Raw genomic sequence first — 12,601 nt, 5'->3', positions numbered from 1 at the left:
TAAAGCAGGTACCTGGAGCATGTGGAGTAGTTTAGGGAAAAATGTCTGCACCCCACTACAGGTGGAGAGCTGGCTAAGAGCTCATTTTAATCAGGAGGACAGCTACTCTTCTGCAAATAAAAAAAAATCTAGGGTGGAATTCCTCTTTAAATGATTGGATGGACATCAGAACGGATGATGCCATAAATGGAACATTTTTTTAGCTACAGATGAAAGATTAGGAGATTTTGCTTTGACACATGAAATTCGAAGCACACCAATTATTCTGAGCAGACATTTCCCAAATTAGGATTCTTTTGGGGCTTCACCCTGGGCCTCACCACTCTGATCCAGATTACTGTTGCTTTTGTCCTTTTAAATTAACAGTGATTATGATGGTGGCTCTATTTCCGTCTGGCTCACCTTGAGAAGTTACTGTACCAACATGACTGGTGTTGTAAGCACTGGATAATTACATATGTGAGCTCTAATTTCACGCCCTTCTTAATCCCTCTGTGCTTTTTCCGGATAGTTCCTCAGCAGAGCAAGAGACTGGCCACACCCGCCATTGCCCTGCGGTCCAAGTCGATGACCTCAGAGCTGGAGGAGATGGGTAAGACATGGGGGCGCACGAAAGACAGGAAAAGGGGAGAGGACAGAGAGAGAGGGAGGTGGTAGATGGAGAGGGTGGTTGATGGGTGGAGAGAGGGATGATGGACAGAGTGGATGGGTGTAGAAATCAGGGGGTGTGTTGACAGGGGTGGGGGGGAGGGCCAATGGGTGGAGAGAGGGGGAGGGGCATCCAGGTGGGTTTTTTGGGAGAGCAGCAGAGAAGAAGAGGAGGGAGCTTGTGAACCAAAGCAGGAAGTGGATGTGAACGGGAGTTCTCAATGCGTTTCACTGTTCTTGCAGAGGTTCCACACTGTCACTTCCAGCACCCCCACTACAGGTAACCCCAAAATTACAACCCCCTCCCCCCCGCCCACCCACCTCCCTGTTCCCTCCCTCACTGCCACCATCCCGCCCCTCCTGATATACCACACTAGAGACCCCGAACCCTTCCCCAGCGACAGGATCTAGGGACTGAGCGTTGCCGTGGTAACACTGCAAGGGGCAGTCGCTGTGTTCCGGTGGAGGAACACAGACTTCAGTTGGCTCTGTTACACTCACACATGCTCAGTACGGTCACCGAGTAACGGAAAAGAAAATCAGCTCATAGCGGTTCAGGAACTGAAGAAGCACTGAACGAATCCCCTCTGAAAAGACACCAGCTAAACTGCAGTCGAACGCTCCTAAAATAGGCGCGGAACGAGAGAGGAGCGAGGTCGTGCGGAGAGATATTTTGAGGAGTTTCACTGTGGAACTGCAGCCCGAGCTCCGTGTTCAGGCAAAACCCTGTTTTTTACTCCATAGCAGGGGCCTCCTTCTCTCGGGGGGCTTGCAGGATTGAATCTGGTCAAAAAATGTCAACCCCGACCTTTACGGCAAAGCAGATATTTAGCAGCCAAGCTACTGAATCAAGTGCTTCTCAACGAGCCGCACCATTAACATTACGCGTGAAATAATTCAGGCTCACACCCCGTAGGGCCACCGTAGTTCTACAATTCATTGACGCAACGATATAAAACCACGATACGCAACCTCAGTCCTGGGGCCACACTGCGATACGTATGATGACTTTGCCGTGAGCCGATCTCATGTCAAAACCATAAAAACCTAAACCTTTGTGTTTCTAGTTCTGCCACGACTCATGTCAACACAATGCAGGGTTGGCTTTTTTCGCCATTTTCTTTGTCTTTGTTTTTCTACGGATGGCTTAGCGTTAGCGACCAAGTGTCCACACTCTCAGCGGGCAGACCCCCACCGATTTCACCTGCGGACCCATAATTCGATGAATCGATGGTGTGTAACCTCGTTCGGAATGACCCATCGTGTCAAACAGAATGTTCCAGAAAGTGAATCCATTGATGTGTCCGATCGAAAGGGCTGGGGTGTAAATATGCGACTTTTATTCTCCATGGCTTGCATAGCTCATTCAGGCTTGATGTGGCCTTGGGAGAGAGAGGGTCAGTCACGCCCTATTAAAACGGTACAGTTAAGAAGGTCTGGTTCAGTTCAGGGATCCCAATCGTGGATGGAATGACCGACACCGTGAGTTGTCAGGCTGGAATGTCCTCATTCCTGATGTAGACATCAACTGTGGATGTAAGAGAACGATGAGAACGTGGACATTCATAAATACAACAACAGGCCATTCAAGTCCGTTCAGTCGTCGACAGACTAGAGAGCGTCCAGCAATGACTGCATCAAGGCTGGACTTCAGTACCCAGAGGGTGTTTGCCCCTAGAAGCTACAATATGTGCGACTTGTAGTACCCCACTAAACCCTGAGTAACCACTACTGTCTGTCCCACATGTTTGCCTGCCCCCCCCCTGCCCCGTATCTGTGCCCCCCCCCCCACTGACACGCAGCATGCCCCTGGAGAGACCCCACAGGCACCACCTCTGTCTTCTGTGCTACTTGTGATACGGTACTATAGTACCGTATGCAGTATTATAGTACCATATACACCTCCCCTACAATACTCTACCCCCACGCAGTAACGAAACACCACCCTTCTTCAGTTCACCGTAATTCACCACAGTACTGTATAGTGCTAAGAGCCCTCTGGACTCTGCGATGCATAGAACATGATCAGAATGACTGAATTCACCAATTAACAGAAAATCCGATAATTGATATGCAATTTGGTCGATCTTGAAAATGTTTCCGTGTTTCATTGAAGTGCGATTAATCTGAAGGGACGTGTAATTAGCCTGAAACCGCGCATTATGTCGTTCCGAAGCATAAAGAGTGATGACGCAATCCACAGATGTGTGCTAAGTGCCGTCATATGGTGAAAGTCCACGCTTTTCTCAGCTGAGTTGAGCTATAGCAATGTATCCAAGCAACGAATGCAAAGCCTTCGGAAGCCCGCAGGTTTTCAGTTCCTTGGTGTCACCAAGCTCACTCGTTTTACTGTAGTTCTCTTGTTATTGGTCAGGTCACAGTCATTCAAGTAGCTTTTGTAAGCTACAGTGGAGTTGTGCCTAGCTAACTGCTTTTGTACTATGAACTGTAATCACATATTTAAAATATGCAAAATATACTTTACATGAGAACGCCCCCCCTCCCCCGGCCCCCCTTCTCTTCTACACGCCGTGTTGTTGGGTTAAAAACATTTTCTTTACAGCCTCTCAAAACCTGCCCACAAAGATGAAAAACTTACAGTCGAACTTACTGACCCTTTCTGACTGACACAAACCCCCCAGTCAAAATTACTGACCCTTTCTGACTGACACAAACCCCCCAGTCGAACTTCCTGACCCTTTCTGACTGACACAAACCCCCCAGTCAAAATTACTGACCGTTTCTGACTGACACAAACCCCCCAGTCAAAATTACTGACCGTTTCTGACTGACACAAACCCCCCAGTCAAAATTACTGACCGTTTCTGACTAACACAAACCTCCTAGTCAAAATGGCTGACCGTTTCTGACTAACACAAACCTCCCAGTCAAAATTACTGACCCTTCCTGACTGACACAAACCTCCCAGTCAAAATTACAGACCGTTTCTGACTAACACAAACCTCCTAGTCAAAATGGCTGACCGTTTCTGACTAACACAAACCTCCCAGTCAAAATTACTGACCCTTCCTGACTGACACAAACCTCCCAGTCAAAATTACAGACCGTTTCTGACTAACACAAACCTCCCAGTCAAAATTACTGACCTTTCCTGACTGACACAAACCTCCCAGTCAAAATTACTCTAGCTTTGTTTTCAGGGCTAGATACGTAGTTTCATGGTTAGATACGTAGTTTCTGGGGTAGATACGTAGTTTAATGCTGCATGCTGCGTATAATCACACCGGAGGTCCATTTTATTGGCCCAGAAAACAGCTACCTGCAACTTTGATTACTTTAACCAATGGACTCATCTTCAAAGTAACCCTACTAGACAGGAAAATAAATACATATGCAGTATGTCATGTGAGAAAGAGGAAATCCAAAATCAGGAAAATGTTTTAAAAAGATTTTCTAAGATCCTATTTGCTAAAGGTGCTCAGTAATAATAATAATTATAATAATTTGAAATTAATGAAATAATGCACCGTTGGGATATAATGGGAACAGGACTTATGGCCTAAATGTCTCAGGCTTGAATCACAAATAAATAAGTATATGATAAACAGCATTTACATTAGCAATGCCTACAAATTACTATTGCAACTCACACGGATCCTGTATTATATATCCATATTAAGTATTATAACTCAATCCACTTCTCTATTATTATACATAATAACTATGTCAAAGTGTTATACCATCATAACGTTACAAGTATTATATTTAATTACTATAAAATACCATAACACTACATTACTGTTACCATGTTTAATTCATCATGGATAACGCCTTTAACCTCGTTATAAATTAGAGAGAAAAACAAGCCTTGGATCTCCCGGAGTCCAGAAAAATGGCCGTTCGGTGTTCTAACAGACTAATCCATCTCCTCTGTCTCTCTTTCTGCTGTGTCAACAGCAGGCAACAGTGAGAGGCAGTCAAGGAGAGAGCCTGTCTGTCTGTGTGTCTGTTTGTCTGTCTGTCTGTGGTTCCCTCGTAGAACGCATGTGACTGATGATGACTGGTAACAGCACCAGGGAGAGTTGGTATCTGGGGTTAGTTTCATGGCTGGTCCTGGTGCTGGTGCTGGTCCCGATGCCGGTCCCGGTCCCGGTCCCGGTCCCGGTGCCGGTGGGAGAAGCTCTAATAACGTCTTTCCTTTCCTGCTTGTTTCAGCTGCCGCTACTCCGTGGAGGAAGAAATCAGGTGATTAGCGGCTATGCTTCGCGGCGCTACGCGCTGCTGTGTGTGTTTTCATACGGGTCTGGTGAGCGTTGTGTAGAGTGTGGCTGTGTGTGTTTTCATACGGGTCTGGTGAGCGTTGTGTAGAGTGCGGTTGTGTGTGTTTTCATACGGGTCTGGTGAGCGTTGTGTAGAGTGCGGTTGTGTGTGTTTTCATACGGGTCTGGTGAGCGTTGTGTAGAGTGCGGTTGTGTGTGTTTTCATACGGGTCTGGTGAGCGTTGTGTAGAGTGTGGCTGTGTGTGTTTTCATACAGGTCTGGTGAGCGTTGTGTAGAGTGCGGCTGTGTGTGTTCTCATACGGGTCTGGTGAGCGTTGTGTAGAGTGCGGCTGTGTGTGTTTTCATACAGGTCTGGTGAGCGTTGTGTAGAGTGTGGCTGTGTGTGTTTTCATACGGGTCTGGTGAGCGTTGTGTAGAGTGCTGCTGTGTGTGTTTTCATACGGGTCTGGTGAGCGTTGTGTAGAGTGCGGCTGTGTGTGTTTTCATACGGGTCTGGTGAGCGTTGTGTAGAGTGCTGCTGTGTGTGTTTTCATACGGGTCTGGTGAGCGTTGTGTAGAGTGCTGCTGTGTGTGTTTTCATACGGGTCTGGTGAGCGTTGTGTAGAGTGCGGTTGTGTGTGTTTTCATACGGGTCTGGTGAGCGTTGTGTAGAGTGTGGCTGTGTGTGTTTTCATACGGGTCTGGTGAGCGTTGTGTAGAGTGCTGCTGTGTGTGTTTTCATACGGGTCTGGTGAGCGTTGTGTAGAGTGCGGCTGTGTGTGTTTTCATACGGGTCTGGTGAGCGTTGTGTAGAGTGCGGCTGTGTGTGTTTTCATACGGGTCTGGTGAGCGTTGTGTAGAGTGTGGCTGTGTGTGTTTTCATACGGGTCTGGTGAGCGTTGTGTAGAGTGCGGCTGTGTGTGTTTTCATACGGGTCTGGTGAGCGTTGTGTAGAGTGCGGCTGTGTGTGTTTTCATACAGGTCTGGTGAGCGTTGTGTAGAGTGCTGCTGTGTGTGTTTTCATACGGGTCTGGTGAGCGTTGTGTAGAGTGTGGCTGTGTGTGTTTTCATACGGGTCTGGTGAGCGTTGTGTAGAGTGCTGCTGTGGTGTTTTTCATACGGGTCCTGGTGAGCGTGTGTAGAGTGCTGCTTGTGTGTTTTCATACGGGTCTGGGAGCGTGTGTAGGTGCGGTGGTGTGTGTTTTCATACGGGTCTGGTGAGCGTTGTGTAGAGTGCGGCTGTGTGTGTTTTCATACGGGTCTGGTGAGCGTTGTGTAGAGTGCGGCTGTGTGTGTTTTCATACGGGTCTGGTGAGCGTTGTGTAGAGTGCGGCTGTGGCTCACTGTCCCCTTGCTGCTCCTCAGAGAGTGAGGCCTCGCAGGCCACGGAGAAGAAGAGGACCGTCTATCAGATGGCTCTGAGTAAGCCACCGCACCGCCGCGGGGTGGCTGGCGGGTGTGTGCCGGGCATACCGTCCTGCAGGCCGGGCGGGCTGTGCTTCACCCTCTCTTTCTCTCTTTGCTCTATCTCTTTCTCGCTACTTCCCTTTCTCTTTCTCTCTGCTTCTCTTTCTTTCTTTCTCTGCTCTATCTCTTTCTCTTTTTCCCCTCTCGTTATCTCTTCTCTTCCTCTCTCTTTCCCTCTCTCCCAGGTTCAGTATGCTTTGCTTAAATGTTTGTATAGCCAAAGCACCCTCCAAAAGTACAGGAACAGCACAGTGAAATGTGTTATTTATAATCTTTTTATTTTTGCTATGTACTTAAGACATACGATTTTGAGATCAAAATATGACTATGAGACAAAAATACAGACAAGCTTTTATTTCACAGTATTTTCATGCATATAATTAAAAAAAAATTTTTTTCAGAAACAGTTGTTCTTGTGTTGAGTCCCCCCATTTTCAGCTGTGTAACAGTAAGTTTACGGTGACCTTAAAAGCAAATCAAAGCAATTAAGTCCAATATTTTGGTGCATAGCCCTTAATTGCAATAACTGCATAAACTCTACGGCCAATTCACATCGCCAATCGTTTGGTATCTTCTTTGGAAATGGCCAGGCCTTCACTGCAGCTGCCTTCAGTTGATCTTTGTTTCAATGGGGTTACTGTCTTCAGTCTCCTCTTCAGTGAGCAAAGTTCCTGCTCGATTGGATTTTAATCAGGTGACTTAGCACCTAAAGTCCAACATTTTCTTCTTTTTCCCCACTGATGAATGCTTTGGTTGCATAGGCGCTGTGTTTTGGGTAATTATCTTGCTGCACGATGAAGTGCTTGCTGTCCAATGAGCTTGGAGGAATTTCCTTGTGCGTAGCCAGACAAAATCTGTCTCTACGCTTCGAAATTAATTCTCCGATGCGTTAACAATAAAGACGAGGGAGCCTGTTCCAGAAGCTTCCATACATGCCCAAGTCATGACGCTACATCCTCTGTATTTCACAGATGAGGGTGGTATGCTTTGGATCATGGGCTGTTCCTTCCTTTCTCCACACTTTCAGCTTTCCATTGTTTTGGTAAATGTTTATTTTGGTCTCATCTCTCCATGAAACTGTTCCAGAACTGTTCTGGCTTGTTTTTTTTTTTTTTTTTTTTGTTGTTGTTTTTTGGCAAATTCTAATCTGGCCTTTTCGATACTTGCTGCTGATGAGAGGTTTGCATCTTGCAGTGGAGCCAATTCTTCTCGCAATTCTGTATGGAATGGCTTGTGATATTTACACCCCTTTTGGGGGTTTCTTCATAGGTCTCTCTGTTTGTCTGAGCTGCCGTTGTCTTCTTTCGCTGACCCGTACGGTGCTTATTTCATAGTCCACCAGAGATTTCTTTATTTTTCAAGACTTGTGGTTGATATACCCAGTTTCTGTGCTATCCTTAATGAATTATGTTGTCCTTTTAGGTGACAGATCAGTTTTTTCAGCCGTTGTAGTTGCTTGTAGTTGATGTGCCCAGTTTCTGTGCTATCCTTCTTAATTAATTCTGCTGTCCTTTCATTTTACAGATTAGTTGTTTTTCAGCAATAGTTCTCTGATCTTCATGAGGGTGTTCGCCTCGCCATCTCCACAGATGAAAACAAAGGCTTAAACCAGACCTGGGTAAAATACGTATTTGTTTTGGATTCAAATAGTTTTCTGTGCTCTGTTGATCTTGCCTGGTGTAATTGAGCCTGCCAATATGACCAGATGGTGGGGTTTGCACTTTTTGAGAGTATCTCATTGGTTCCAATACACCAGGCAAGATCAGTAAAGCTTAGAAAAGTATTTGAATCCAAAACAAATACGTATTTGACCCAGGTCTTGCTTAAACTAAAACTAGACACTCACTCGTCTTTTGTGTGTGAACTATCCATGTAAAAGGAAACTACTGAGCGACAGCTAACACCTGTCAGTCATCTGTTAACCTACTTTTGCACAGCTGAAAATGGGGGACTCAACAGTAAAACAGCCGTTTCATTGAAATGGCAAAACATATATGCATAGCAAAAATAACTAATTTCACTCAACCATTCCCAATCAGGGCACTGTATATATAATCACAACAAACTCCCCTTGCTCGCCATAAAAGTATATCAGCACAGAGGTTAGACAACTGCTCCGGCCCCTATATACATCTACTGTACTTCAAACCACATGTACTCACTACTGGACCGATTGCTTAAGATTCCTCTCCTAGTGCCTGATTCATACTCTTAGGTTAGTGCTCTGTGCAGTATATTGGCAATAAACCTACAGATATCGCATTTTATAAAGCATGCTTCATTTCAAACATGCCTATGTATTTCTTTTCTGTTATTCACATCGACCTAGCCAGTCTCTTTTAGTCACCCAGGTGGATCCAATATGTTATCTTTTCCCAGTTTGGACAGAGCTGGTGTGCCTGTCTGCTGTCTATGTATGCCGGCTATAGGCATAACCTTTTCCCATTGCTCTCATGGATGGAATATGGAATTATTCAAACTTTGAGAGGCTAGCCTGATTTATAAGTTAGCATTTTGCCTCTCCCATCTCAAGTCTATGGACATTTCATCATCAGAATGAATCAGAAGAGTTTTGATGTTTCATTCAAATTTAATTCAAAGTCTACAACCATGGAAGTATAAACAGTATGCATGTCTCATAACTGTTAACTGTATAATCAACTGCTCTAATTGATTCATGAAGTGCAGAGTCACTATGAAAACCAGCAGACCCTGTAGCTCTCCAGGACCAGGGTTGGAGACCACTGATGTAGCTATATCAGAATAATTATGTGGTGAGCCCATGGTGATTGTAGTCTCACTGTGAAATGGCATTCGGATTGGTTTTGAAATGGCTCAGGTTAATATTATAGTTCACATACTGAACAAGGCAAGTGTGTAGTGTGTATACTGTAATCCAGTCAAAACATGCAGGTTATATTATAGTACATCTGCAGTGTTAGTTGTATACTGTAATCAGTAACATGAGGTTAATATACTGCACATCTGCAAGTGTAGTGTGTACTTAATCCAGTCAAGTGTCATCGATTTCAGTATACCACTTCTCTTCTCTCTCGATAACTGATGAGATTTTGGCAGCTGCTCAACAGACAATCAGCACCAACGAGGGCCCGGGTGGGTCCCGGGGCCACGGGGGGAAGAGGGAACGGACCAGGGGCTTGTATAGCAACGAGGTACCCTTTCTTCTGCCCTCTACTCCTCACCCAAAAAAAGACCTCTCCCAAAATCTCACTCTTTCTCTGACTTGAAAACTAACCAGCCGATAGTACACATTCAAGACACTTACGAAAAAGGCCTTGGTCTGTCTGTGCTTGTGTGTGGTTTTGTGTGTGTGTGTGTTTCTGCGTTTTTGTGTTTGTGTGCGTGTGCAGGGTTTTCCAGCATAGGAAATATTTTGTGCGCGCCAAAGCTGAACAAAGCGAAAACAAAAGATTTTAACTAGTTATGAAAGTATTTATTTCGTAGACAAGCATAAAGAGATAGGTTAGATAGATTGAGAGAGAGACAGAGAGAGAGAGATACACAGAGAGATAGAGAGAGAGAGAGTCAGAGAGAGACAGACAGACAGACAGACAGAGAGAGAAAGAGAAGCAGCAAGACAGCACGCTCATGGGCTCTGTGGGCGGGACCATCACGTGGAGGGACACTTGGCTTGTTGGCGTTGCCACCCACTAGTCAGAGCCACGAAGGTGCGTGCCAGGAGAAAGCGAAGGAAGATGAAGTCCTGCTGCGCTCTGTAACTGATAATGCCAGCGTTTATAATATCTTAATCCTCGTGATAAATTGTTTTGAGTCAGAGGTCGCGACGACTTGTTTGTACATAAACACGATTTTTGTCAGACAGGGATAGTGGAACTGTTTGATGGCAGTTATGCTTTAGGTGAGCATTATGTCACTGAAAATTTGGAGTAGAAAGATATTAAGATATTATTAATATCAATGAAAGCTGAGATTCTCATCTTCACAGCCATGAAACCAAAGATGTGTTTGTTGGTCAGAATGCCTGAAAGTGATGGACAAGGCAATGCTATACTTCATCCTGGATGCCATTTTTAATCAGCTGGATCACAGCAGTGTAGTCCTGGGCGATATGACCTCAAATTGATGTCACAATACTTTTTTTCCCAAAGGACAATATTCGATATGACTCAATATTTTTTTAATGCGAACAAAATGATTGCAGACTGAGGGGGGGGGGGGGGCGGGGGTGGGGGGGTGGAGTTTATGTGTGGTGTGCGTGTGGCGGATTTGTGTGTGCGTGCAGCATTGTGTGTGTGTGTGTGTGTGTGTGTGTGTCGTGTGGTATGTTGTGAATGTGTGTGTGTTGTGTATGTGATTTGCGTCTGTGTGTTTGTGTGTGCTGTCGGTGCATGTGTTTTCGTGTGGTGCGTGGGTGTGTATGTATGTGTGTGCATGAGTGTGTTGTCGTGTGTGTGCGTGATGTGTGTGTGTGTGTGTGTCTGTGTATGCTGTGTGTGTGTGTGTGTGTATTGTGTGTGTGTCATGGTGTATGTTGTGTGTGTGTGTCGTGTTGTGTGTGTGTGTAGTGTGTGTGCTGTCCTGTCTGTGTCGTCGTGTGTGTTTTTTGCTGTGTGTGTCTGTGTATTGTGTGTGTGTGCAGTGTGTGTGTGTGCCTGTCTGTGGTGTGTGTGCGGTGTGGTGTAGTAGTGCGCGTGTCTTGTGTTGTGTTGTGCTGTGTGTGTTGTGTGTGTGCGATGTGTGTTGTGCGTGTGTGTGCGTGTGTGTGCGTGTGTGTGCTTGTGTGTGTGTGGTGTGTGCTGGTGTGATGTGCGATGTTGTGTGTCGTGTGTGTGTGTGTGTGTGTGTGTGTGCGTGCTGTGTGTGTTGCTAGTGTTGCTGTGCGTGTATGTGTGTCTGTGCGTGTTGTGTGTGTGTATGCCTGTCTTGTTGTGTTGTTGTGTGTGTGCGTGTGGTGTGTTGATGTGTGTGTGTGTGTGTGTCGTGGTGTGTGTGTGTGTGTGTGTGTGTGTGTGTGTGATGAGTGTGAGGATTGTCTCGGTGTCTTCTTGGGTATCAGTAACTGGTCATGTCGTTTGCAGCCCAGTTTTGAGCAGCCAGGTACAGGACCCGCATCATCAGGTTCGGGTCTGGGGTACGATCGGGGCCAATTTACATCGGGCCACGCCCCCCAGCACGGTATGATGCTGCGACAGAAATCCATCGGTGAGGCTGTCTGTGTGTCCGTCTGTCTGTCCTCCCCGTAGTACTGTAGGACTGTGCTGTACTGCTCTGTACCGTGCAGTGCTGTCTGTCTTTATGGAGTCTGTACTGTAGTGTAGCTGTGTCTGTACTGCAGGATAGCTGTGTTGGTACTGCAGTGTAGCTGTGTCTATACAACAGTGTACCTGTGTCTGTATTGCAGTGTACCTGGATCTGTACTGCAGTGGACCTTTGTCTGTTCTGCAGAGTAGCTGTGTCTGTACTGCAGTGTACCTGTGTCTAATGCAGTATACCTGTGTCTGTACTGCAGAGTAGCAGTGTCTATACTGCAGTGTATCTGAGTCAGTACTGCAGTATAAAGGGGCAACAAAGTAGTTAAAGTAACCATAAATCTAATCTCTATTGATAACGCGGATTACGCGATTCTCTATAGCGAAGGAGTGTTTCGCTGAGACTCAAAGAAGCTGTTTTTGCGGGACATAATAATCTGATTTGCCTCAAACTTTTGGAGGAGATGTGCAACGAGACAAAAAAGTTATTGGCCATTATGTCAGGTCATCAGAGGTGATCAATTTAGCTCCACCCATTCAATCCCCACATAGGAATAGATGGAAATGTTTACTCTGATATAAGTCGTTATTGGAACGCAATTGATTTCTCGTGCTGTCGCTGATGCTTAATACATACCATAATAACCCCATACAATGTAGTCTGAAGACATTCACGGATTTACCTTTACAATCGCTGTAAGCGTACTTTGTTGTTCTACTTTTTATTAAAAAAAACGATTTTTTAAAAGTTTAATCTCCCTAACATGACGTGAAGGAAAAAAGCAGTGTGTTTGGATAGCAGCGACCTGCCGATGGATAATTCAGATCCCTGGCACACTTTTTAATCGAGGAAACCTCATGAAAACATGTCGAGACCAACGATCAGTTTAACGGGAAGCTCTCTGTCCCGGCCTGGTGCCCATCGCCCGTCCCTGAGGCACGCAGACAGACTGCGATACAGACTTAGGGGGCGAGAGAAAGAGACCAGCAGGCAGGAGGAGTCGCGTATGGACACAGTCTGTTAGACGCCGCGA

The 12,601-nt window shown here is 45.7% G+C and overlaps 1 protein-coding gene across 1 annotated transcript in view; it reads left to right on the top strand.

Annotated features, from left to right (window-relative positions):
• The window catches only part of shank1 (SH3 and multiple ankyrin repeat domains 1), a 107,312-nt gene that overhangs the window by 79,453 nt on the left and 15,258 nt on the right, over positions 1-12,601 (top strand). The window contains 5 exon segments of the mRNA XM_064315060.1: positions 512-592; positions 4,825-4,854; positions 6,235-6,295; positions 9,395-9,509; positions 11,397-11,520. Of these exon segments, the coding sequence (XP_064171130.1) occupies positions 512-592; positions 4,825-4,854; positions 6,235-6,295; positions 9,395-9,509; positions 11,397-11,520 (411 nt within the window).

Source organism: Anguilla rostrata, chromosome 17 (assembly GCF_018555375.3).
Source record: "Anguilla rostrata isolate EN2019 chromosome 17, ASM1855537v3, whole genome shotgun sequence".
Lineage (NCBI taxonomy): Eukaryota > Metazoa > Chordata > Actinopteri > Anguilliformes > Anguillidae > Anguilla > Anguilla rostrata.
This window is presented reverse-complemented; position numbering and strand designations above follow the sequence as displayed.